The sequence below is a fragment of the Anopheles coluzzii genome, chromosome X (assembly GCF_943734685.1).
Source record: "Anopheles coluzzii chromosome X, AcolN3, whole genome shotgun sequence".
NCBI classification, from domain to species: Eukaryota; Metazoa; Arthropoda; class Insecta; order Diptera; family Culicidae; genus Anopheles; species Anopheles coluzzii.
The window spans coordinates 18,508,517-18,534,955 of record NC_064669.1 but is presented as its reverse complement, the minus strand read 5'-3'; the positions used below and the strand labels follow the sequence as shown (position 1 = coordinate 18,534,955).

At 45.5% G+C, this 26,439-nt stretch overlaps 3 protein-coding genes across 14 annotated transcripts; 2 read left to right on the top strand and 1 right to left on the bottom strand.

Annotated features, from left to right (window-relative positions):
• The first annotated feature begins 1,706 nt into the window (after positions 1 to 1,706).
• On the top strand, positions 1,707 to 5,968 carry LOC120961641 (uncharacterized). The gene is made up of 2 exons (XM_040385548.2): positions 1,707 to 2,142; positions 2,213 to 5,968. The coding sequence occupies exons 1-2, from the start codon at positions 1,719 to 1,721 to the stop codon at positions 2,389 to 2,391; spliced, it is 603 nt and encodes a 200-aa protein (XP_040241482.2). The 5' UTR covers positions 1,707 to 1,718; the 3' UTR covers positions 2,392 to 5,968.
• A 1,931-nt stretch (positions 5,969 to 7,899) lies between these two features.
• On the top strand, positions 7,900 to 16,168 carry LOC120956811 (corticotropin-releasing factor-binding protein). 3 transcript variants are annotated; one of them, XM_040378599.2, is made up of 6 exons: positions 7,900 to 8,437; positions 9,040 to 9,191; positions 13,343 to 13,418; positions 13,818 to 14,327; positions 14,410 to 14,558; positions 15,547 to 16,168. In XM_040378599.2, the coding sequence occupies exons 2-6, from the start codon at positions 9,129 to 9,131 to the stop codon at positions 15,799 to 15,801; spliced, it is 1,053 nt and encodes a 350-aa protein (XP_040234533.1). In that variant the 5' UTR covers positions 7,900 to 8,437; positions 9,040 to 9,128; the 3' UTR covers positions 15,802 to 16,168. The 3 variants fall into 3 exon arrangements, with proteins under 3 accessions (XP_040234533.1, XP_040234616.1, XP_040234701.1); XM_040378682.2 differs by having other exon boundaries at positions 7,900 to 8,501; XM_040378767.2 differs by lacking the exon at positions 7,900 to 8,437 and adding an exon at positions 8,515 to 8,617.
• A 356-nt stretch (positions 16,169 to 16,524) lies between these two features.
• LOC120956298 (phosphoribosyl pyrophosphate synthase-associated protein 2) lies at positions 16,525 to 26,432 on the bottom strand. Of its 10 annotated transcripts, none has more exons than XM_040377715.2 (5): positions 26,321 to 26,432; positions 22,434 to 22,999; positions 21,601 to 21,720; positions 21,226 to 21,345; positions 16,525 to 18,274 (listed from the first exon to the last, which is right to left on the bottom strand). In XM_040377715.2, exons 2-5 carry the CDS (start codon positions 22,451 to 22,453, stop codon positions 17,404 to 17,406), a joined length of 1,131 nt encoding a protein of 376 aa, XP_040233649.1. In that variant the 5' UTR covers positions 22,454 to 22,999; positions 26,321 to 26,432; the 3' UTR covers positions 16,525 to 17,403. The 10 variants fall into 10 exon arrangements, with proteins under 10 accessions (XP_040233649.1, XP_040233733.1, XP_040233817.1 ...); XM_040377799.2 differs by having other exon boundaries at positions 26,304 to 26,407; XM_040377883.2 differs by lacking the exon at positions 26,321 to 26,432 and adding an exon at positions 25,285 to 25,546.
• Between the last annotated feature and the right edge of the window lie 7 nt (positions 26,433 to 26,439).

Below are 26,439 nucleotides of genomic sequence, written 5' to 3'. Positions count from 1 at the left end.
CTTTAAACCAGCGATATACATTTAAAACACACACATACAGACACGCCAAAAAAAGGATTCTTACCTCCGCGCGTGTGTTTGTGTGTGTGTGTGTGCTTGTTTGTGGAAGGAACGCATTATAACCGTGCACTGTAGAGAAAGTGGGAAAATGAACGCGAGGAAGTAAAGCAAACAAACAAACAACCGGGAGATCACTACAAACTACAAAACATAGAAAACTACAAACGGGAAAACTGCAACAGAATCACCTCATCGCTACATAGTCCGATAAGTAGACAAATAAAAGTATGATAACTAATAAGGAGAGAAGCTTTAATCATTGATACAAACCAGCTGTAAATTCTTTGTTTTATTTACTCGGGCAGTTGGTCGGTTGATGGTGACTGGAGGGTTGGAAATTGTGGGCTGGATTGTAGTTTCGCCTTGTTTGACTGTTGACATTTGCTTTGCCTCTCTCTGCACAGGAATTGACTAGAATGCTCAGGAGAATAGTGCTCTGGCCAAGCACTGCAGACTGCTTATCTGCGCTCTGCGGAAAATCTGGTCCTATTTATAGCTTCCCTACCGTAGATTGCGACCCGGTTTTGGGGTGAGTAGGTATGATGGCCACTAGAAATTGGAATCGAATCGGTACGCCCCAACCCTTATGCTGTCTGCTGGTGCAGGGAGATTCGCTTGGAAGTTGGTATACGGCAGAGTGTTCCGCAGTGCGTCCAGAGCTTGTGCTAAAGACATTCCCAACCCCCAATGCAAAACCATATCATTTGCTGACCATCAGCCTAATGGCAGTGGGAGTATCTCCGATGCTCGTTCACCCGTGCGTATACCAATTACGTCTACCCGGGGGAGCATCGCAAAACTCATCCATCCGAAACTCCAACGCCCCGGGGGAGTTCTGGGTCGGTTTCTGGATTCCTCTTTGTATAAAAAGCGATCGCCCCAGAGGCTAGGGCCGCATTCGTACGATCGACTGTAAGCTTCGGCGTTGGGGTCACGCGCATCAGTCCGGGGAAAGGAACAGGAAACACCCAGCATGCCGTCGTCAACCAGAGTGCGTAGTTCGTTCGCCGTGCGGGGCTTCGCTCTCAGCCTGCTGCTGACGCTGGCAGCGACGGCTCGCGGTGGCTCGCTAGTGCACGAGCTGACGGTGGAGGCCGGCGAACTGGTGGGCGGCTGCCTACGCCGATCGGCCGCCTCCCGGTGGGACTGCGTGAAGAACGAAAGCCTGGCCGCGGTGCAGCAGCTTTCGGACGCACCGAGAATTGTGCTGCTGGAGGGAATACAGCTGGTGCGGAGCAGTGACGAGCCGGGAAACAGGCACGAGTAAGCTACGGGAACCTTCGGAGCGCACCGATGACTCCGATCCGACTCCGGCTATTGTTAGTCCGACTCCGGTAAAATCTGAACCACTAGTTCCGCCCGGAGTCGTCCGGAGTCGTTCAGAATCGTCCGGAGTCGTTCGGAGTCATCCACAGTCGTTCGGTGTCGGAGTCGTCCGGAGTCGTTTGGAGTCGTTTGGTGTCGGAGTCCTCCAGATTCGTTTGCTGTCGGAGTCGTCCGGAGTCGACCGGAGTCGAAGTCATTCGGAGTCGTCCAGAGTCGATCGGAGTCGGTCGGAGTCAACAGGAACCGTCCGGTTTAATGTGACAGCTTGTGACAGGTATTTAATTTCGTTGTGTGTTTTTGGGTTTTTCACATTGAGCGTGCACTTCGTATACATGTCTTTGTTTCGAAAGCCGACGACTCCGGACGACTTCAACTCCAATCGATTCCAACCGGCTCCGAACGTCTCCGGACCACTCCGGACGACTCCGGGCGATTTCGGACAATACCGAACGGCTCCGGATAATGTTGGGCCGACCTACCTTCCGGGGTCGATTCCGAAATTAGCGGAGTCGGATCGGAATTTTGCCAACTTTACCCATCACCAGTGCAAGCAACGGAAAAGCAAGCTCTCTTTTATTGTACTTTGCCTTTGCAGGACGCATAGCCCATCGGCCGTCGGGGAGCAAGATGGTACCATTGCAGCCACGTGGAGTGGCGCCGTGCTGAGCGCACTGAGGCGGCTGTTGGACACGCACGTGCTGGAGGTGGATCTGGCGTATCCGAATGGCGCATCGGCGAGCCGCGCATACGGCGAAGGTACACATTTTGGCGCGCTTCTTATTGCACCCCTTTATTGTAACCCTTTCCTTTTCCTTCCTCGCTGCAGGACGTCACCGGCGCCGCCAGCAGATGATACCGATGATGATCTTCGGCGTGACCGTGTTCGGCATGTTCATCATCCCGATCGCGTTCCAGTTCCTGACCGCGCTCAGCGGCAAAGCGTTCCTGATGGCGAAGCTGGCCCTGCTGCTCGCCTCGATGAACGGCCTCAAACGGGTAAGCTAGCGCTGTAAGTAGGCACGCGCACGTGGGCCCTCAGGAACCCGGGCGCGAGGTAATGCGAAGCAATGATGATGTTGATGATGATGATGTTGACGGACCGTTCACACAGGTGGCATCAGCGGGCGTGCACTACGGGCTGTACCATGCGGTCGACCAGCATCCCGTACCGGCGCCGCATCCACCGCCCCCGTTCCATCAGCACTCGCACGCCCTGCCGCTGCTGTACGAGCGTGCCGAGGGACTGTACGCGGACGGGCCGCGGCGCAGCAGTGGCGGCACGGACTGGCGCCATTTTTGAACCGCCTAGCAAACGGCGTCATCCTAGCAAACAATTCCAGAAAGCTATTATAGTTTTATTTATTGCGTTCCGCTTCCGCGTTTTTATAGCTGCTTGTTGTCATTAGTGGTCCGAGGGTGGGAGGGTTTTTTTTGTATTCCTTGTTGGACGCTAATCCAAAAACCGCAAATATAGAGAGCTTTTGATAGGACCATGGCGTATATGGGATCTCGTTTGCTTAATCCTCTCAGCCTAGGCGCGTGTTCTGTTTGCTGTAACATCCCCGCAGAGTGGGCAATAAAAACCGAAAATATCTTCCTCCCTTTTTGCTGTGAGTTGGGCACACCCCGTGACGAGAGGCCGTACGTCATCCCCAGGTCGGAACAGTCGGTCTTGTGCTTGTGTACTGGGGGGCGAGTGGCGCCAGTGGGAATGGTGGTAGCTACGGGTGAGTTGTTCGATTGTGGGAATCACACTTTTCCATCGACTCGGCATGTTTATACGTCGTTTTCCGGGGCCAGCGTTCGGTTGCTGTTCGAGTCGAGTGTGTTTGGGCAGAAAGTTTGTCCCTTTGGCGTGGGCGATGGGATCACCATCCGGGGCAGCAGCAGTACTCAACACTCAGCAGAAAAAGAGAAGAGAGAGATAGAGAGGGAGAGAGAAAGAGAGAGTGGAATAAAGAGAGAATGAGATGGAGAGAGATTTTTGATTCCCAGCAATACGATAAGGGAACAAATTGGCCCCATTTCTTGCACATCTATTTCTTCTCCCGCTTGCTGGAAAAAAAAAACTTCAAACCCCCTTGGGCTCGTTGTCAGCAGTTTTTTTTTTTGTTTTTGTTTGTCCTGCCCTTTATCGCCATGCGGGCTCAACAAGTAGCCGATCCATTAGAAGCGCCTCCACCTAATTCACCCTCTCTACGCCCACTACACTCTCGAGTGTCATCCACCCACAGAAGGTGGCGTTTAATTGCAAATTCCTTCGCAAACATTTATCATTAGACCGGGCAAGTGTTGTAATATTATCGCTCTCCTGTTGCGCTGCTGCCGGGTGGATTGCGTTGCCAATTGTGTGCACTGGCGCTGGGCCTTAGCCTTACCTGTCCATCGCTCATTCCACCATGAAAGTTCAACCATTACGAGCTTGCTAGAGTGAAAGTTTTGCCAGCTCAGGCACGCTCCACCGCCCGTGTGCCGCACTCTCAGCAGAAAGTGCAATTGCTCCCCATCCTCCCCCAGCGGTGTTGGGCGATCCTTTCGTGGAAGGAGCGCAGTGAGCGTACGTTTGAGATGCGCTCAGGTCGTCTCTATCATTTCCGTTTTTATTTTTTGTTTCTGCCATTTCCAGTACGCTGCCCGGTACCGTATGGTACCGCGAGGATCGCGGTAAGGTGTGTGTGACATAAGCTGAGCCGCAAGCGTAATACATCCCATCGGTGATGACGAAACGACAAAATAACAGCACACAACCCCATAGAGTTGGGAGGTGAAAGCAATATTAGCGCAATATTCGGATGCTTGAAGTGGGTTAGGTTTGTGCGGTTGATCCCGGTGGCTGCTGGTGTCGCTTCGAGTCGCTTCTGGAAAGCTGTACTATCACACTCGCACACACTTTGTCGTGCTTCCGCTTGTCTACTTAGTGTGATAGTTCCATACGTAGGTTGTGCCGTAGGGTTCGCTGCTTGTGGAATTCAACACTCGTGTGCATATTATTTTTTATCTTTATTCTTTCGCTCGTTATTGCATTTATACTGTCTAGCCTACTTCACTTTATTCATTTAATTCATTTAATTCATTTATTACTTTCATAATCGGCCTCTAAGGTTTAACTGAATATCTTAACTTAAATATAATCAAGAACGTAGTAAAAAGTAGCAAAGAAGTAATAAAACGCTGAGATGTAAACTTAGATAAACAGAGAGAACATAGAAGGAAGTGTAAAGAAAGATTAGAAAGATGGTAGAAAAGAAAAAGCACGGGAGCGGAAAGCATTTAAGGGGAGTTAAAGCCAAAGAAATCATGGCTACTATCATCACAAAACATCTGAAACAGGACAAAAAAGGATCATTATGACAATACAATGTATGTCGTGTTTCCACGTCTAGAGTAGGCTTGGGTAATTCGGTTCATTTTGATGAACGTGAACGCACTAGTTCTTTCATTAAGATGAATTGAAAGTGAATCGGGATTCATTTGTTCATTTCAGTTGAAGAAAATATGTTAAATTATTTCATTTTGCAAGAACATAATTAGTGTACTACATCTACAAAATTATTAGGCAGACCAGAATGATCTTTATTACGATTGGTAGGATGTTCTTTTTATGAACGTCCTGGTATTACGGTTCACGTTCATATTTGTATTGGAGGAAAGTTCTGGTTCATGGGGCACACCTCTAGGCTAGAGGAGGACGGCGACGGACGCCACGGTAGAGATAGACGAATAGAGGTAAGCAAATTGAGAGCTTCTATAGAGGAAGCAAGTAACCCGCCAATGACACATGCTTGGCTCACATAACGTTGCTGACTTAGTTATTGCAAATACAACTATTGTATTCGCGTTACAAAGGGAGGGAGTTGTGTAGAGCGAAAAATACGCCGAAATGCAACCCTGGTGAAGTGTCTTTGAACATTTTCTAAGCTAGTGTATTCCTCAACACTAGAAGGACTCCATACAATGCATATTCCAAAATTGGACGAAGTAGACTTCAGCAGAGAGTTCTTCAACAGGAAAGACCTCTAAAATCAGATAAAACCCAGATAAAAGTATGAATCCCAGAGTTTTATTTGCTTTTGTTATTACAACCTCAACCTGTGGCTTGAAGCTTAACTGGCAATCAAGTGTACGAATAGACGTAACGCGAGACAGAGATACATTGAAAAGTTTATAATCGAAAGCATATGGAGAACGAGCGTGAGAAATATGAATACTGGAACATTAATCGGGACAAAGGCTCATACAATTAGCAAAACACCATTTGACAAAGGAGTAAATTCACATTCACAATCAGTAAACAAAGAAACAGAGGAAAAAAATTGATGACATCCACTTGTAGAAGATAGTCATCTGGATGTAAAACATTACAAACATAATTGAAGAAAAAGGGCCAACAATAAGGGATTCAGCACGCTATCTTGGGAAACATCCAAAGTGCAATCATACCTCATAGAAAATTTAGAATTGCTAAGCTAAATGATAAGCTTTTCAAATTTAGCTAACATAAGCAAATAAAGATGTCCATAATCAATTTCGTAGTTCATTGTCAAGTTCAATTCACGACATTATGGTCTTCAAGCTACCGAAACCTGCTAACTCTTATATCCTGCTGTCGGGATATCGTCAGATTTGAAAATAATTCAAGGTTGTTTGGCTCTTACAAGAGAGCACAGCGATGTCTGCAAACGTATCAGTGCGTGATAAGATCGTGGTAAACTAAATTGAATAGGAAAACAGAGCAGGGAAACATTAACAAAAATGATCTGGAACTCAAAGTGTTAACCGATAGAAGGTGCTTCTCAAGGTATTCAGCAACAATGTATAGTTTTCTTACATTTCTTTCTGGATTGATAAATTAAATTTCACCAAAAATTCTCCCCGAATCCGCACATGGCATTTAATGTTAGGCATGCTACCTTTAAAACATCGCCTTATGGTTGCCCAGAGTGTAAAACAAGTCCTAATCTTCTTCTTATTAGCGTAACGACCTACGTGGTCATGCCGGCCTTTCGAGACTTATTTATTACCACGCTTCCGGATTTGTGTAGCGCCAGGCATTCCTTGCTCTGATAGGACATTCGCCTCTGAGACATGGGCACTGTCCAGGTCTGTCAAAACCTTTTTAGAAGCGTTCTAGAGATGATCAAAAGGATTCGGGGCCCCGTATGTGTGGAAGGACAATGGAGGATCCGATATAACTACGATCTATACGAGATGTACGGCGACTACTCACTGTCGGTGCACCGTATCAAGCTCGCCAGACTCCGGCGAGCTGGTCATGTTGTACGCATGAAAACGAACAACCTTTGGAAGACTTTTTAGGCCGTCCACAAGGACAGAGGAGGCGTAGTAGGCCCAAATTGAGATGGCAGTATGGCGTGGAGGCGTCCTCCATTAAGGCCGGGATAACAGATTGGCGGCAGCCCTTGAGCGGTTTCGGACACTCCTGAGGCAGGCCAAGACCGCAAAGCGATTGTAGCGCCGGATGATTTGGTAGACGATCTTGCTATGGGGAGACGATCCATATGAGGCTTAAACCCACGATGAGCATGTTATCAAGATATGAGATTTGACGACTGTACCACAGGATCGCGGTCCCCTGGTACATTCGTCAACTCGAACGACTCGGTAATATGCTCGTTATAGGTTCAAGCCTAAGATGGACCATCCCCCCGTAGCAAGGATTTGACTATCCGGTTGCGTGGTGTTGAGTTAAGTCTCGAAAGCCTTATAGGCCGGCATGTCCGCGTAGGACGTTACGCCAAATAGAACAAGAAGAAGACCACAGGATCGCACCAAAAATCATATAATTGTTCCTAACATATTCTCCCTCCTCTAGATCCGTATTTAATGGTACGCACTCCAACACTCCAACTACAATTCTTTACCATTAAGAACATTCAAGATGCACCTTGGTAGGTTTATAACTTCATAGAACCTCCTCGACGCCTGCTTATGACATTTGGTACAAAAAAAAATTTAGTCACCCAGGCTTCTTAGGTCATAAAAATGTTATGTTAAATAAAGAAATTTAAAAATATCCAGCTTTTCATTTCATGAAGAAATGGATTTATGTTTCTCAAAATGAGGATGATCTAGTATGATATTATCAAAAGATATCAGCCCTACTACCAGCTCAACATTTAAGCAGCTTAAAAGTAAGACACTCAACAACCCCTGCAAGCAAACAGAAAAAATAAACGACCGAAAGGAAAAGAGTCGTAAAACCTAAAGGGAACTTTCAGCCACAAATGGAGCGAGAAAGAGAGCGAGTGGCAGACAGCAAAGAAAAGTTAAAGCTCAGGTACGTGCAATCGCGTGAGCGGGAAAAATAATACGAAAAGGAAGCACGGCAGAACGAGGGAAAGACCGAGAGCGAGCGGGAACGCACTACCGATTGAGATGGAACACAAGCACACCCGCACCGTGATGAGATGCTGATATGGAGACGCCTGGTGGCTGTGCGGTCGCGAAAGAGACAGAGCGCTCGGGGGCGATGGCAAGCGGACGGTGCAAGTGGGAAGGGGGAGGGGGGGGGGAAGCCGGGACAGGGATCGGGCATGCCTTTAAAACGGGACCAACTGCCGCCGGTCGGCCGCAATCCGCAGAAACCGTTCGACCGGATGCTGCCAGCCATCGTGCCAGCGTGCAGTGAAAAATCGTCGCCAGTCGTCAGTTCGCCAGCGTCCGTTGGCTGGTGCGAGCGTGTCCTACCTGCCGAGCCTCAGCAATCAACTTCGATCAATCCAGACTGTCGAGCGGCAACAGCGTGGATCGCAGCTTCGCGATCCTGCATCTGAGCACGCTCCCGCTGCCAGTTTGCGCGCATTTATTTCGTGTGTGGATGTGTGCGTGTGTGTATGTGTCGAAGTGCATGTGAGCTAGAAAAAAATTAGGTACATCTCTTGAAGATTGCGCCAACTACGGTAGTGATCGAGTGTATTCGTTTGAAACGCCAACGAAAGGACAATTTAAATGCAACCGTTTGTAAAGGGCAATGTTGGGTGAAATCGGTATCGATAAAACAGCAGTTCTGTGAGCAGTTACATACATCATTGTGAGTTAGTGGTTGTTTAGTGGTGGTGAATTTAAATCAGTTTTATCCCTGTCTAATGTAGACGGTAACATAAAGGCAGCAAATTCATGTTCCTCTCAATTAATTTTCAATAAATAGTTGGACTTGTGTTTATTTGAATAATATTCAAACTCAAGTGAATTCAACAAAAATCCTTATTAGGTGATAAAAATCACTTTAAATCTTCTGCCACAATATTCTAAAATTGATACATTTTATTTCCTACCTAACTGCGTCACGCACAGTGATGTAGGTCTCGGAATATTAACAGTGAACGCATTCTAAAGAAATACCTAACCATAAAGTTATGCAACCATCTTTGCAGATCAATCTCTTTAAATGCGTTCAACAGAAAGCCAAATCAGCTGTTAAAGTTTATGCATTTCATTTCTCCTTTGCTTGCAATAGCAGGTCGAAAACAAGAAACGGCGCCACAAACGCGCAGCTTGTGTTATGCTAGCCACAGCGGCGCGCTAACTCAGGCGGAAAAAATATTATTTTGGTTACTGCTAAAGTATTGCTCTTTTTCTTTCTTTCTCTTTTTTGTTTCATTTTCATTGAAACTTTCTCTTCTATTTTAACAGCGGAAGAAAACAACCCCATCAGCCCGCGCCCCACACGACCGACTACCATCAGCAAAACAACTCGCAGAGAGGGACGAGCCACGTGCGGGATGGCGATGCGGGGTGTTATGATGTTGTTTTTTCAGGTGCTGATCCTCTGCTTCCAGGCGAAGGTAGGAAAACCTGTGCTACTTGCCATGCTATTGTCGTGCTTGTGTGTGTGTATGTGTGACTGTCTTTTTGTATGTTGCAAAGGACCTACTTTACAACAGTTGCATCGCTGCACCGAGCCGGGCAATTGTTTTCACGAGAGTTTCCATTACACACCTGTTGCACCGCCCTAATCAGCAGTGCAAGAGCCACGGGGCCGCGGAAACGCAGCAGGCTCCCTCCTCGGTTCATCTTTCCCTTTACTTCTCTTTCTTCCGCTTTCTCCCGCTCTCTCTCTCTCTCTCTCTCTCTCTCTCTCTCTCTCTTTGCCCGCAACCGCTTTTTGCATATTTCATGAGCACATATACATATGGGATGCCATCCTTCTTCCCTCTGGGTGTTCGCGAATACGTGGGACGCTTCCTTTTAGGCATTTGTTGGACGGCCAGTTCGAGGGTGGTTTTTGGAATGAGCTACTTGCTCCAACGGCTGACGGCAGAGGGCAGGCGTTCGGCTCTCACAATGGCGTGTGGCTTTGTGGCTCGAGTGGATCTGGAGGGGGTTGGGCGCGCCGGTTGCCTCATTTGCATTTCGTTACGGACGGGTACAGCGTACGGCACTGGAGAGCAACCACTTACGGCAAGGACTCGTCAAGCAGTATGAGAGCTACTTTGCCGAGTACAAATGTGTTCCTTCTTCATCTGGGGGAGGAAGTAGCAGTTCCGTTTTGCATAATTGAATTCAGCTACTGGTTTCTAATGATGCGTATGTGATCTTCACATTTTCCGCGCGCGGATTTGCTTGGAACGGTATTTTGTTTAACACATTGTGCCGGATAATGGTGATGATAGGTTTCGTTTTGGGCGTATTCAGTTTGAGGCCATGCTGGTGGTATTGATTTTACAATCACGGCCATCATTAGTATAATGCATCGATTAAGAATATGTATAATTTATCTATTACAGCCTTTCCCCGAGTTACTAATGCGTTGCGGTGACATTCGTTCAAATCAGTAAGTCGAATATCACGTTTTACAGCCAAAATATAGTCGATTAATAATAATTTTATGTAATGCAATTCATCAAGGAAATTCGGTTATTTCTGCCTTTTTAACGATTTAAAGCTATTGGTAAAATTACAATTTATTTTTCATGATACAATTGTTAGAGAACTGTCCGCCTGATCGCAGCACTCGTACGGAAGGTCGTACGGCCATGACAAATTGAACGCAGTTAATTTACTCTTTTTTTACATTTTTATGCATGTAAGATTTTGTTGATATGCTTCTAAACGTAGATAAAACATTCTTTGGTTCGAATTGGGTGGCATGTATTTTGCTGTCCGATTCAAAGCATTCTGTTCCATTCGACTACCATTCGAGTGCCGTAATTAGCCGATGTAACACAAAAACAAATGAAAAACAGTCTTCAATGATGTTCAGAACACTATGCATACCTGTTCAACAAAACACCTTACAGGGTTTTCCAAGTGACTTTCGAATGCGCCATTATTACTCACCGCTTCCAAGATGGGTTGCACAACTGTCAAAATGGTGTATTTCCATCATAACAAAAAAAAATCATACACATGATTTTTAGCACATCACAAAGAACTTTTAGTTGTTTTAATACTTATAGATGTTTTGGGCTTCTTGGGTCTCTTTCGCCTCTGTTAAGATGTTCAGGTAACTTAAGCCTTTCTACTACAGGTGCGTCAGACTATACTGGTTACTCAAATCAGCCCTGTGGTGAGTTGTGCAGTAACTCGGCCCTTCTTATCATGTTGTGTCAGACTATTCAAAAATAGTCGAATAGATAATCAATCTTATACTTTTACTGAAACACTGAAAGCCAAAAAGAAAAGAAGAATTATTGTTATGAACATCTGGTCATGTTGATGTTTAATTTGATGGAACGTAATTTGTCGAATAATTATTTTTTCCAAGAGTGTTCAATTTCGTTTTCTCATTTTTTATAGTATATCACAAACCACTGCCAACCTCAATCCATCATAAAACGTGTTAAAAAGCATTTGAAAGAACTGAAAAATTAGTGTGATGCAGTAACAACATTTGACGGCTGTTGAAAAAACATCTCGCAACCAATAAAAAATGTTGTAAACATTAGAAATAGACTCGGAAAACCCTGTGAGGCATTGCATCCTTTGGGTACGTTCAAACGGGCATCTTATTTTGAAGCAAGTACACCATTTGACAGCTGTTGAAAATCATCTTACAGGCGATGAATACAGGGTTTTCCCAGTCACTTTCAAAAGTGCACATCGTTATTCACCACCTCCAATATTTTTTTCCAATAGCTGTCAAATGGAGTATTGGCATCAAGATAAAATGTCAGTTCTTACACATGATTTACAACACACCACAAAAACTGTCAAACTCAATCCAGCTTGAGACGTGTTGAAAATCATGTTTAAGAAGTGAAACACCATTGTGATGCAAATAAAACATTAGACAGCTATTGAAAAACATCTTGCAAGCAATAAAAAATGTTGCACACATTGGAAAATGATCCGGAAAACGCTGTAATGATGCGCAATGACTTGGAAAATGACTTGAAAACCCCTGTAAGAGCGAATTTAGGTAAATCAAATTGCACACCTACGGACGATAGCCATTCTAAAGGTGTAGTGCAGCACCACGCATACAATTAAATTAAATAATATAATTTATTATTTGTACGTCTAGTCTGCAACATAGGCCGCCATCCTAAAAGCCCACCTTTTAGCCGATCGGAATATTCTGCCGCGTGGCTTCCGCAATGTGTTACCGTGAATGCATGTAAAAGCATTTTCAAACAACGGACGTCCTCCCGCTCGAGAAATGCTACATCATGTTTAACGCTACGAGTTGCAATAAAACAACAAAAAGCAGAAAAAAGTAATAGACGCCCCACTTACGTACACATTAAATTAGCGTCGCGTGAAGAGCAACCTTCGACACGGCGGAGGATGCCCTTCGTTGAATGCTGCTTCCTGGTCATCTCGCTGTGTGGGGGGAGGGGGGGGGGGTGAAAAGGCACCAGAGAGGGATCTCGCGTCGTACACTGCAACCGGGCAAACCAGACCACAAGGGGGAAATTGAATATTTGTGCACAATTTAATTACGTGTTATATTTGCGTTTCATTTCGCGGGCGGTTGTGTCCAACCGTGCGCACCAACCTTGCTAGCGGCTAGGTGCAAACTTTTGCCGCCTTTTCTTTTTGCTTCCCCTGCTACTTCTGCTCCCACCTTCCAGCCCGACACTTTGCTCCCTGCTATGTGCAGCACCATTAAGCACCACCGGCATTGAAGAGTGGGGAGGAGCGTTAGAATACAAAAAAGCATCCCCGCCACTGAACAGGGTTGCTCTTCTATATTTTTTGCAATTAATTTTCACCTTCGCTTTTGTGCAGTTTTGCTAAAGTAGAGAGCAGGCAGGCAATAAAAAAAACACACACCAGCTAGAAAGCGAATTAATTACAGCATAAAATGGAACGCGCGCGCTTCCGCGTGCGCTTGCGTTTGCCTCAGTCGCTATTGTCCGGCCCGGGCAATTGGTGCCAATTTTCCGCCTTTTCCAGCAAAAAAGGATAAAATTGGCCGCTCGACCGCTGGCCCAGGGAGCGAGAAGATGAAAAACTAATTTAAAAGTAGCATTTATTTTACATCTTCCTTTTCTATTTTTTGTTTCGTCAGCAGTTACGGGTTTTGAATGCGTTGCATTGTTTTCGCCCACCAATTTCGTCGTTTCGTTGTCCGGGCCGGTGGGGAATTGTACCAAAAGAAAAGGGTTTTTTAGACTCCCTAATGGATATCCATTCCTCTCCGGCACAGTACGCGCGGCACGAGAAAGGGTCACGAGGGAGGAGGGGGAAGGGCTTAAATGGGACAAATTTGTTGAAAAGAAAGTCCCTTTTTCCACGCGACCAACAGCGAAAAGTTAACTGCCCATCGTTTCGTTCGCCGATTGCCAATTTATTGGCTCATTTATTCTTTGCCTTTGCTCGTGCTCTCGGTGCGTTACCCATTGCCCCGGGGGGGGGGGGGTGGACTTGAGCATTGAAACCCTTGCCTCGGCTTTGCTGGATGACTTCAAGATGTATTTATTTTAAGCATTACATTTCCGATCCACTTGCCACACCGCATGATTTTGTATCCTTTCCCTCTCGCACCCAGGCCTGGCACGCAGTTAGACGATCGTTTGAGCTGGAGCAGACGACAGCACCGCAGGAAAAGCTACATCTCATCACGGGTAGGTAGCGGGACAGTGGGGAATTGGGGCGTTCGGGTTGGATAATTGTTGCGAAAGCACTTGCCTCGATTGCACTTCAGTTCCAAGCGTACAGAGAAACTCTTCCTTTCGCGAAAGCGTACACCGGCGTGCCCTTCCCTCCGCTGCGTTTCGGAACCTAGGCTTACGTCACAACCTGATCCTGTTGGTTGGTGTTCCCCCACACGCCCCCTTATCTTCTCAAGTGACGCCTGGAACGTGAAAGCGCTGAAGTGCACGTAACGAGACAGTGCGTGCTACTGACAGCTCTCCACTTGCTACTGATATATCCACACACCAAACCCCTTTTTCCACCAAAAAACCGCACCCTGCTAACGACAATGACATTCTGCTCCTCCCGCCCAAAACCATTCCCCGCAGACTGTATGCACGTCACGTCGGAGGAGGGCGAGTTTTCGTTCGTCAAGCTGCCACCGGTAAGATCGACGTCCAAGCACGGCGCCCACTGGATGACGCCGGGCGTCGAGTCCGCGGAACGCGCCGACCCGGATGACCCTTCGCTGGGTGCGGCGACCGTGTGCGGTGTGTACTTTGTGGCCGATCCCGACCAAATCATCGAGGTGACGATGAGGCAGGTGAACGTGGACTGCCGCACCGGCGGGCTGATGGCGTTCGTCGACGGCTGGGAGCTGAACGGGCAGTACTTCCCGGGCGAGCGCGACCACGAGAAGCCGCTGGAGCTGCGGGTGCAGGAGTTCTGTGCCGAGCAGGGAGCGTCGGCCGGGGGCGGACCGTGGCCGCCCAAAACGGTCGGTGCCGCCTCGAACGCTTGGGTGTTTCGCTCGAGCCAGAATGCGGCCCTGGTACAGTACCGCATACCCGAGCGTGGTTCGTTCGTCCTGTCCGCCCGATTCCATCGCAATCCAAAGCGTGAGTGTCCTGTACCGTTGACAAACAAACCAACAAACAAACAAAAAGCCCTCATTCTCACGTCTGCTTCCATCCAATGCAGCATGCAACATCATGGCGGAGGGTTTGGCACCGTACTACATGTTGCGTAACTATGGCCTGCGTCGGAACTGCACGCTGACTGCTCTGTTCCCGGCCGTTGTATCTGTCGTCGCCGTGGAGGTGGGAGAAATCAATGAGAGTGTCCGTTACGTAAGTATCCTTGTTGCGACGTTAATCTGGTCCGCCCGAGCATCAGCATCGAAAGTCAGCTACAAAATGTTATGTATTGTTAGAGCAGTTATGTAAACTATAGATAAAGTCCTCCCCGGGGATGTCTTGTTAGGAGGACCTGATGGGCTCGTTCTAGATGTCTTCCCACATAAAACGATCTTGGATGGAAATACGTTTGGAATTGTGGACCTTGTTGGGAGTCATTTTGAAGTCTACATATTCTTCAGGGATTTGTGTGAAACAAATTAATGGATATTCATCACTAGATACATCAACTTGAATAACTTCCACACATGCCTATAATTTTGGCCATCTCCAAACGTCCCCAGACAATGAGTACCGTACTTTACCGTTTTTTACCTATTCATCACGGGGATGAATTATTCAATATTTTTGGAAAACAAAGTTTTTTGTTGTTTTTGATTTTCCAAAATTCAAAGACAAATGTGTCTATCTTACCAATTTGATTTAGATCAAGTTTGTTTGTTTTTCTTTGTGCTTCTAGTACAAGCGAATTTACCTTCGTATCCTTTTGGTATTTTTGGAGCTTTAGTTGTAAATCTCGGTGGTTTACAAATATTATCGGCCCTTTTTTATGAATATGAGTATTTAAATTTAAACAGCCAGGGAGATCAATTGTTTCCAGATCTCTTCCTTAATGCTTGTGTATCCTTGGATGTGTCCTTGGATACACTCCTTACTATTTCTAGTCTACGTATGTAAACAAAAAAGGATCTCTCAGCTGTAATTGAAAAGTCATTACTCGTGTATAACGACCCCTCAATATGAATTTGGTCATTTTCGACCTAAAAAGGGGGCCGTCATACACGCTAAAATATGGTACTTTTAATTCAAGTATTTTTAATTATTATTACATGCGATATCCTTGATCTTCCCGGAACTTCACAATCCTTGAATGACGTGTTGCTTAACTTGCCGTTCAATTCATCTATTGCTGATTTTCCAGTGCGAACGCGTCAGAATGGATGATAGGCTCGAGGTTGGTGGCTCGGTTGGACTGGACCCGTCCTACCAGCTGGTACGCGCGAGCACCATCTGTGGCCGGAGCCGCGGCCGCGTGGACCTGGACCAGACCATCCTGTGCGGCACGACCTCGGTACGGCTGATCTCTAGCGGGCGGTACAGCAACCAGGCCATGGTGACGATGCGCATGGCTGACGAATCGGACCTCCAGCTGGCGACGGTGATCTGCGAGATGTAAAAGGGGAACAGCACATGCACACATACACACACACACACACACACATACACACACACACACACACCCAACCACACGTACACAGTTACACAGTTACACATTCGCAAATTCCCTTTTACAATCTGCAAACGGAGATAACTGGCAAACAGGGTTTTGGACAACGGGAATAAAGATACAGCGAAACTGGAGAGAACAGATACAAATGCGCCGTGAACCAAAAAAAAACAGAAACTCGTCCACGCACACCAACCATTAAGGCACAGTTTTAAAATGTCGCTAGAACTCCCAATTTTGAAAAAAAACGCATATAAATACAGAGAGTATGTACAATGTCCGAGATAAACAAACAAAAAAGAAAACAGAAAAGAACGAAACAAGGTATCAATAAAACAGTAGAAAGAAATGTGCACTGCGCGCACGCTAAGGTAAAAACAAAACCAAAAAAAAATAATGCAAATGCAAAGAAAATGTAACTCAACTACTAACCGAAGCACAGAACATTTTACTCCCTGTCACATCTGGAACTATAGGAAAAAAAGAAGAAAAAAAAACAAGAATAACAACAAGGTGAACACAAACATTGAAAATCGTACAATTTTCTTCAACGCTGGGAATGGGTGGAAGAATCGGGGTTGAGGTTGGTACACTTGCTCTTTTCCATCCAATCTTCCGATTTTCTTTCTCTTGCCCATCAGACTGACAAAAAATACTTAGCGACGGCCACGATTATTATCTAACGGTGTAAGGAATAAAATTCCAAAAATCATTGTGTACTTTATTGATCCAGATCCTATCCAGTCCTCCCTCATACTCATAGTGTTTTTGCCGCTTTTTTCCTTAAACCAGAGCACAATTAGAAACAACAACTACAAAATAGCTGAAAGCTTCGCATCGAGTCTGTGCGATCTTTCTTTAGCTGTTTTGCTCTGTTGAACATGCTTTCTTAATGTTTGTTTTGCCTGCACAATCTTTGTTTCCTGTAGAGTACGTTTTAGCATTCAGGGTTTCAGATTTTTGTTTGTTTGTTTGTTTGCTCACAGATCGTTGCATCGAGCAACATCCTTACTTTCTCTAACGCTACACTATATATTGACTAAACTATCATATTTATGTTTTTTTTATTCTTCTGTTCTTAGTCTCTGTGTGTGAAGGAAGCAAAGTGGTAAGGCGAGAGGATAAAACGATAGTACAAATAGAAACAATGGAACTAGCCGTTTACAGAACATGAAACATTTCACGATAAAAACAAAGTAAGTAAAATTATGGATTAAAATCGAAAGGGTCGTTTTGAGAACATGTATGCCTATCTTCGTTGCGTGAAAGGTTGGTTGTGGTTTGGTCCCTGCTGTTCGCGCCTTGTTAGCGTACCTTTCTTCCCAAAAACTGTTCCAGTGCAGGGCCGCCGGATACAACTTATTTTTTGTTTGGTTTTTGGTTGTTTCTTTCATGCCTGAATGTAAGTGTGGGTGTGTAAAATGCGATTTTACCAAAAGCACCAAGTAAATTTGCAGGAGGGAAAAAAATAGTAAAGCACGCGTGTGGTGCTGTGTTGATGTGTGGTGTAGGCCAAATCGTTAGCACGAAACAAACGCGCCGCCTCACGCCCTAGTCCTCCAGTGTGACGTTCTTGAACAGATATGACATCGACTCCTTGTTGTGTATGCGCCTGATCGCTTCCGCCAGCAGAATACTGATATCGATCGTTTTAATCTTGTGGCACTGCATCTTCTGGATTTCGTGCGGTATCGTGTTCGTCACCACCACCACGTCGATGGCGGAATCCTCGATCAGGCGGGGCGCATCCTGGCTGAGCAGGCCGTGCGTCGCGAGCACGTAGATTTTGTACGCACCCCGGTCCTTCAGCACCTCGGCCGCCGCCACGAACGACTGCACGTCGTCGATCAGGTCGTCCACCATGATCGCGATCCGGCCGCCCACGTCGCCCACCACGTTGATCGGCGGCTTCTCCTTCGCCGGGTGGATCGGCACCCCGCCGGACACGTCCATCGTGCGCGATTTCGGCAGCGTCGGCGGCGAGTTGCGCCCGTCGACTTCGTCCGCTTCCGATTCCTTCTGCTCGCCGTGTATCACGGCGATGCCGAGGCGCAACCGTTCCGCGTACGAGGTGGCCTTCTTTGCCGAGCCCGGATTGCGGGCCACGATCACCGAGTTGCGGTAGTCGGGGATGCTTTCCTGGATGTACTGCAGCAGAAACGGAGAGGCGCGCAGATTGTCCACCGGACAGTCGAAGAAGCCCTGTATTTCCTTCTGGTGCAGATCCATCGTGATGATGTGGGACAGACCGGAGGTGCACATCATCTTCGCCAGCAGCTTTGAGACGATGCAGCCCCGTTTGCGCATCTTACACTGCTTCGAGTACGGCAGGTACGGGATCACGCCGACGATCGATTTTGCCGAGGAGGTTTTGCACGCGTACGCCATGATCAGCAGCTCCATGATGTTGTTGTTCACATCTCTGTGAAATTAGGGCGAAAGAAAAGGCGTGTTTTTTTAGTGCGTTTGTGTGTTTAGATTTAGATCAATTTAGATGTCTATCTAGTCTAGTTTTGCCATAAAGTCTAGACAACGAATTATTTAAAACAGCTTTCATCATCTACAAAATTGCTTTCAGAGAAGCCGATTCTTATAAAAAGTTAAAAAAGCATTCTCATTTTAAAAATGCATTATCTCTCCTTCTACACACTATTGTAAAAGTCATGAAAACATTAGGTTTTCTGTTTGATTTGTAACTGCGATTGAACATGTTTCAGCTACCAGTAAACAGGAAAAGTTCCGCAGTTCCATTTTAGGTACAGATAGCTCGTTGAGGGATGCAAATAAAGGTATCCCCAATAACCTTCGTTGGATGACAATTGTCAGCACGTTTATGGATAAACATGGCCATGCTAATAGTAACCATTTTTATATTGACGGATCCTCATCAGAGCAGCGCATTTTTTTTTTTTTTTGTTAAATCGCAGACGAATGAGCAGAAGTCCATACCAAGAAATTTTCACTGGTGAAATATTTCATAATGATTTAAAAAATATCAAAACGCCTCAATAACATACATCTTCAGTATCAGTACAGTATCAGTTTAAAAATATTACTGAAAAAAACACAGATTTGTTTTAAACACTCGCAGTCACAAAAGCTTTTTCACGGCTTTGCTATAATAACCATGACGTGAAAAGCGTATTGGAAATTGCCATTTTTTTAATGTCATGTAAACCATGATTTTGTTTATCAAAATATCAACATATCACATATTGGTAACACATATCTACAATTAAATAAATAAAAATGGATTCCATTGCCTTAAGACAAGAAGGACTTTCCTGATCACATTTTAAGACGATTTGTAGAGCATTCTGCGTGGCCAAAATACTTTTAAATATGCTTTAGGAAGCACTTGTGCAGACTAACATATTTTAAGAATCTTTACGTAAAGCTAGTGTTTGAGATATGCGGAACCTGGTACACGCATATTTACACAATCGCGGTTTCTTGCATTTGAGAGTTATTTGAACAAAATTTAATGATTTGATACAATATCAGGTAATAGCAACATGATTTTTTTTTAAATCGTCATTGCTTTTGAATTTTCAAAATCAATTAAAACCGAGAAGATGTTCGCTTCACTCGGAATCATATCCAACAATCTTTGCAGGGGATAAAATCACCCACTGCAAGCAAAAGGAAAAGAACTTTAAATATGATATGGCTCAAAACCGCAACCTTTATCACTCCTCGTTTATGCTCGAAACCTTGATTCAATAACATCCCTGGAGATCGTGCGTTCACTTTAGACCTAGGTCTAAGCATTTCGCATTTGCAGCACATCACCAGCGTATAGGACAGGTAGATATCGGACCTGGATTTCCTGAAAAAGATATTTTATTTTTACGATTTAAACGATTAGAGCGCACCCACGACTCCGATGCGACTCCAGCTATTGTTAGTCCGACTAAATCCGAACCACTTGTTACGCCCGAAATCCGAGTCGTCCGGAGTCGCCCGGAGTCGTTCGAAATCGTCCAGAATTGTCTAGGGTCATTCAGCGACGCCTGGAATCGTTCGGAGTTGTTCGGAGTCGTCCGGAGTCAGTCGGAGTTGTCCTGAGACGGAGTCATTTGGAGTCAACAGTCACTGTCAACCGTCAGGTGCAATGTGCTTCGACTGAAGACTCCGATTTCAACGAATTCCGCACGACTCCGAGCGACAATGGACAAATACGACGATTCTAAACGACTTTGGACGAATCCGACAATTCCGAACGACTCTGACGACTTCGAACGACTCCGCACGACTCTGGACGATTCCGAACGACTCTGACAACTCCGGACGATTCCAAACGACTCAACACGACTCTGGACGATTCCGAACGACTACGGATAATGCTGAAATTATCGGAATCAACACCGGATTTTTGCCAACTTTATCCATCACTAATAAAGACCCCTACAATGCCCTATGGCCAACTGAACTCGACCTCGAAAACAGAATGATGAAGACCCTCACCACGCTTATAGGACCACAAAATCATGGACTGGACGGAACAAAACCAAAATGTCCCAGCCAATATGGATTCTAACGCCATGCATTACATGGGTTTTCCAAGTCAGATGCGAATGTAAACATTGTTATTCACCTGCTGTAAAATGTTATTCCACATCGATCTGACATTTCATTTCCCTCATACAACGTTTTCCAAGTCACATTCGAATGTGCACATAATTATTCATCGCCTCCAAGATGTTTTTCAACATCTGTCAAATGGTGTATTTGCTTCAAAATGAACTGTCAAATTCAATCCAGCTTGAGATGTGTTGAAAATCATGCTGAGGAAATAAAAAAATATGCTGTTGAAAACTAATTATCACATTGAAGTGGGTTAACATCTTGCACGCGGTGAATAACATTGTTTACTCTCAATACTGACTTGAAATACCACGTATTTTTTTTTTATTTCTCCAGAATGATGTTCAATGCTTCAAATGTCGACAGGTGATGTGATTCGGCTTCAAACCCCGGTGAAAAAAACAATGACAGCAGTCCGTTGAAAATCATGCAGAAGAAATTAAACTTAAGATGATCGATTGGAAATGTCAGAACGATGTGGAATATCATTATGCCCGCGGTTAATAACAATTTTGACATTCTAAACTGACTTGGAAAACTCTGTATAATTGTATACTCTACTTTTAAGCAATACGGAATGTTCGAACCGTTCCGCCTGAATAAAAAAAAATAATAAAATAAAAATTAGTAGGAAAGCAATCAATTTGTCTCTTATGCAACATGCAAAGCATGAAATTCACATTAGGTCCATACTACTTGTTCCCGCCACATTTTCATATACCCAAACATAATGCACACTACGAAGAAATGGCAACATTCCATGCCTATCCATATCGCTCAACTCACTTTGTGCCGGTCTGTATGATGTAGATGTCTTTACCGCGCACGGAATCGCCTATCTCGACCATCGTTTCGCGATTCGTTTTGTGATAAACCGCGCATCCACCGTTCGCCACACCGAGCCGACTTCGCGGGAGCGGGTTAGAGGTTCGTGAAAGAAAAAAAAAAGAAGAAGAAAAACAAGTCAAACATGAGAAAACACACAACAGGCAAAACGAACGGAAGCAAATCCCGCCGAACACCCGGCAGAACACCCAAGTAGGACCGATGTGCTGCAGAGGTCAGCTGTTTGATCAATAGCAGGAGCGACTGCTAACGGCAAGCATTGGGTGTTGCGCCTTGGGTGGGAGGGAGATGTTGAAGGGCAGTTTTGGTCCGTACTTTGCAATCAGGTTCGCCAGATCTGGATGAGAATTCCCATTGATGATGACGATATCGGACGTTGCCGGTGCGTCCATGCTGTCGAGCTTCAGGTGCTTCGCCGGACGTATGCTTCCGAGTCTGGAATGAGGAACAGAGGCCCGGCCAGCACCCGCGGTTTAGATGATGGTACCAGATTTACCAACAAAAAATTTAGACGAAAAGAAAAAAAGAGGAGGGCGGGGGGTGGTGAGATGGAAATAGAAAGCACTACTATCTATAGCGATCGAGATACTGTTGTGTTAGTGGGACGGGCTCATTAGAGCCCATACTTTTGAGTTGGGTGAAGGACAACCGGAGGGTGAATGAAGGGGGGGGGGGGGGTCTTGTCGTCAGAAGGACAAAGTCAAACGAGCAAGACGGTCTGCAATGGTGGGAGGAGGAGTGGCCATGCACTGGAAGGTTAGATACGGTGCTACTACTTGTTTGATCGTTACAGAACGGGCGATTAAATTTGCTTTTTAGTTGTAACATTTCTACGGCAGAATCGGGATGCGAAAGTGTGATGAGGTGAGGGTGGGGAGGGGGAATGGCGGATAACAATGATGCTCATGCAACGAATTGGCTGTGTTAGTGTGAAGGTGTTAGTGATCAAAATCGTTAATTTTCTACGAAGTAAGAAGGATGGGCCAGGTTTAGGGGGGGTGGGGGGGGGGGATGGAAAAGGATTGGCAATGGTACAGGGGAACAAGAGTGATAGGTTGGTGATGAGTTAAAGAAAGGTGGAAAAACGGACTTAAAGAAGAGAAGAAAATAAAGTAAAAAGAAAGAAGGAAAGTAAAATCAACAATTACTTATTTCGGCTGAGAAGCATCTTTAGAGAACTTGCTTTGCGTTTTAGGGGTGTGTTGATGTTGTTGTTTTACGACAACACTGCTTGGACGCCGAGAGACTGTGAAGGGGTGTGTGTGTTTTTTTTTCTCCCCCTTGTGGGAAGGTTACCCCCGGGCCGTGGCCGAAAATATGTCTTACGGGGAATAAAACCGGATAGTGGGTGGTGGTAGAATTGGGAGGCGAGATGGGTTGTTTTTTCGTTCTACTTGTTCCACTAGCCGTTTTTAAGTACCCTTAAACCCTGTTTTAAAGGCAAAACTCGGGCGCATGGGCGTGATACGGATTGGAGATATTGTTTTATTTGTTTTTTTTTTACAGACAACCAAAACAGCAAACTCAAAACTATTCAAATCGGAAACAAACGAACGTAGAACGAGTACTATACAACACAAAAAATCTCCACACGTGCCGTTTTGTGCAACGTTTTCGTTTTTTTTTCTTCCGTTAGATTTGGATTTTTTTGGGATTGATGCTGCTGCTTCTGTGAATAATTTTTGTTGTTGTGTTCAATAACACCTTTCAACACCTGCAAATGGAAAGGGAATGAATACGGGGTAGAGGGGATGGAGACGGAAAGGGGGTTGAAGAAAAAATAGGGAAAATAAAGGAAAGAGAAAAGAGAATGTAAATACACGTGTGTTTTCTTTTTACAGCACAAAAAACAGTCCACAATACAACAACGGGCGGGGCGGGCGGGTGGGTGCGACATGTGAAGTTGAAAGATTGCGTTTTTTTCAGTTTTCTGGTGGAGGTGGCATGGTGTATTATGTGTGAGTGTTTACATATGTGGGTTTATATGGCAGACAGTGAAGTGCAAAGGAAGTTGTACACCGAGAGATACAAGGAAAAAGAGATACAGAGAAGAAAAAAACAAAATTTATGTCAGGAGCTTCACTTAACATCACAAACATATCGAGCACATGCTACACAGACGACAATGATGAATGAAGATGCAAATACAGTGAAACCCCTAATAACGAGTACCCCGTATAGTGAGTTTTTCGCATAGCGAGCAAATTCAAATGCTCCATCAATACCTCTCATAACGAGTAAAATCTCGCTTTACGAGCAATACATCATTAATTTGGGTTCCTGACAAATATTGCGGTGCCGATGTGAAATCATGATCACGATCGGTTAACAGTGAGCATTAATGTTGTTCTAATAATCTCTCAGGTAAACAAGAGTTTCGCTACTAAGTTTTATTTAATATAAAACTATTGCCAGGAGGAAAAGTGTCGTGTAGTTGTGGACAAGTGTGTAGTACATTGAGGAGTGTTTCTAGCGTTTGGATTGGTGATGCGCTCTTTGGAGCGTACCCATGACTCCGATCCGGCTCCGGCTATTGTTAATACGATTATGACTCTAGCAAAATCCAAAACACTAGTTTCGCGCGGAATTGGAGTCGGCCAGAGTCGTGCAAAGCCGTCCGGAGTCGTCCGGAGTCGTCCGGAGTCGTCCGGAGCCGACCGGAGTCGGAGTCAATCGTAGTCACCTAAAGTCAAGAGTCGTTGGAGTCGTCCGGAATCGGTTGGAACAGAGAAACAGACTTATATACGAAGTGCACGCGCTTAGTGTAAGATAAAAAAAAACACAACGAAATAAAATGACTGATCACAAGCACATCAAAGCGGACGGCTCATGTTGGCTCCGACCGATTTCAATGCCGGTCGACTACGATCGACAATGGACGACTCCAAATGACTCCGACTATGGTCGACTACGGCCGACTCCGGACAACTCTGAACGACTCCGGACGACTCCGGGCAACTCGAACTCCAAATGACTCCGACTCCGAACGACTCTGAACGACTCCGAACGACTCTGAACGACTCCGAACGACTCCGACACCGCGCCGAACTAAAGGTTCGAATTTAAGCGGAGTCGGAATCGAACTAACAATAGCCTGAGTCGGATCGGAGTCGTGGGTGCACTCCAAAGAGCACATCAGTAGTACACAGACGAGTGTTTTTTTTTTGCGTTTCAATACTAAGATTTGGTTAACGCATGATCCGGTGCTAGATTGAATGCCAATGCAGTTGGTGAAATCTTATGTCGGAAATCACAAAGCAATTTGCAATTCTGATGCTACTAGCTTATTTAGGAACAAAACAAAAAGACTAGCATGAAATTCCAACAGTTTACGATAGCAAACTCTTGCCAGACAATATCGTGTATCATTGTTATTTTGAAGCATTGCAAGCGCGTAGCTTGAAAAGTTTTTCTCCTTTGTTCGCAAGCATCAACCGGGCGAAGGAGTCGCTCTTACACGCAAAACCACGTGTGGGAAGCAATGGAATTTATCAATGTGGCAAAATATTAAACAACATGGAATGGATTTCATCTGAAGACTAATGGACCAATTAATAATGACAAAGAAATAGTGAAATCACTCATATCTTCGAAATTGTATTAGCTATCTCAAAGATGTTTTCCATTTTGGTCAGACACGCACATATGCTTTCGTACCGGCACAGATGCGGTCCTGTAGCCAATTATTTTACTTTTCAACCACATTATATCGACAAGAGTCTCCCGCATAACGATTGAGCCACTGGAACGGATTGAACTCGTTATGTTGGGGTTCCACTGTACTAGAATAGTATTCCCCCTTGGAAAATGGGAAAATGGGATGATTGTTATTTTATTTATTTATTTTTTCGGCCAAAATTTTAATTCCAGTTTCCACCCCCATCACGCTTCATACGCACGTACACACATACATATACACACGTACACAAATACGAACAAGCTGAGACAGACCGCCACGCACACACACACACACACAAGTAGAGGGCCGGTTTAACGCACCGGATTTGTTGCACAATTGTCACTCTGTGCCGCGTGCTCGGCACTACTAAAACGGGGTACGATATCCGGCCAGGTTCTTGCAGAAGGAATCCGTATCCAATCGCACATATACACACACACACACGCTCGGCCTTCTTTGCGAATGGTGGTGCACAAAATGCAAAATGTCTGGATGTGTGTTTTTTTTATCAAACACAGGTGGCACAAGGAGACGGAGCGAAGGAGAGCGCAAACGTTGAAATAAATTAGAGCGCGAGTAAAGCTGAGCCAGAGCGAGAGAGACAGAGAGCGTGACAAAGGCGACGAGAATGAATTGATATTGGATTTGGTTGGTTGTTGAAGTTGAGGTACACACACGGCATCAATTGAAATTGGTGAACGAACCAATAGACAGACACACTTACACACACACACACACACACACACCCTGGACGGTAAATCAAAGACTGCACAGCATTTGCCCAGCAGGTCGGTCAGCCGATGGATGGTGCTGGGGTTCAGCTTTGTTCGAAAGTAAAAGATATGCCACACCACCAACAAGCAGCCGCGATCTCGATCCCGGGTGTATTGGTGCGCTGATGCGTTCGTATCGCAAGCTGCCTGGAGCGGCGCGGACAACCGGGGACTGGGTTGCGTGTGCTAATTGAAACGAAGAAAATTTACCCTTGCGTGTGTGCGTGTGTGCTGTGTGTGTGTCGCGAGTCGCACCACGATGCGCTTTGCGTTCATCCTCTCCCTACTCCCCGGCGTGCGTATTTCGCTCGACCGCTACATACAAGAATAATTTAAAGAAATAGATTTGCGTATCCATGGGAGGAGGGAAGGAGGGTTTACACAGGAGAACGGGAGAGACATAGAGCGAGTGAAGAGTGTGTACGGGAGACAGCACAGCACAAAAACCTCTTTACTGGAAACTATTGTAGCACTATATCACACTAAACATTTACACACACACATACACACACTACTGCTACTACTACTACCACCAGCACCAGCACCACCCCCACCCCTACCCCCACCGTTGGTAAGGAATTACGTTTCCGTGGGTTTGAAAATGGGAGACTGAAATTGGTATTCTTTGACAGGGCAGCACACGCAGAACCGAACGGAAAGGGCACACGCGCACGGATGGATTACAGCGTGCTCACACGGAAC

What these genes read in the sequence shown, in the direction of transcription:
- LOC120956298 (XM_040377715.2), bottom strand. Translation starts at nt 22,453, where the DNA reads ATGCTTCTCAGCCGAAATAA. An exon ending in CTGGCGAACCTGATTGCAAA is followed by an intron (nt 21,346 to 21,600) that starts GTACGGACCAAA and finishes GCTCCCGCGAAG; the next exon opens with TCGGCTCGGTGTGGCGAACG. An exon ending in ATCATACAGACCGGCACAAA is followed by an intron (nt 18,275 to 21,225) that starts GTGAGTTGAGCG and finishes CTAATTTCACAG; the next exon opens with AGATGTGAACAACAACATCA.
- LOC120956811 (XM_040378599.2), top strand. Translation starts at nt 9,129, where the DNA reads ATGGCGATGCGGGGTGTTATGATGTTGTTTTTTCAGGTGCTGATCCTC. An exon ending in TCCTCTGCTTCCAGGCGAAG is followed by an intron (nt 9,192 to 13,342) that starts GTAGGAAAACCT and finishes TCTCGCACCCAG; the next exon opens with GCCTGGCACGCAGTTAGACG. An exon ending in TCAATGAGAGTGTCCGTTAC is followed by an intron (nt 14,559 to 15,546) that starts GTAAGTATCCTT and finishes CTGATTTTCCAG; the next exon opens with TGCGAACGCGTCAGAATGGA.
- LOC120961641 (XM_040385548.2), top strand. Translation starts at nt 1,719, where the DNA reads ATGTCTTTGTTTCGAAAGCCGACGACTCCGGACGACTTCAACTCCAAT. An exon ending in GAGCCGCGCATACGGCGAAG is followed by an intron (nt 2,143 to 2,212) that starts GTACACATTTTG and finishes TCCTCGCTGCAG; the next exon opens with GACGTCACCGGCGCCGCCAG.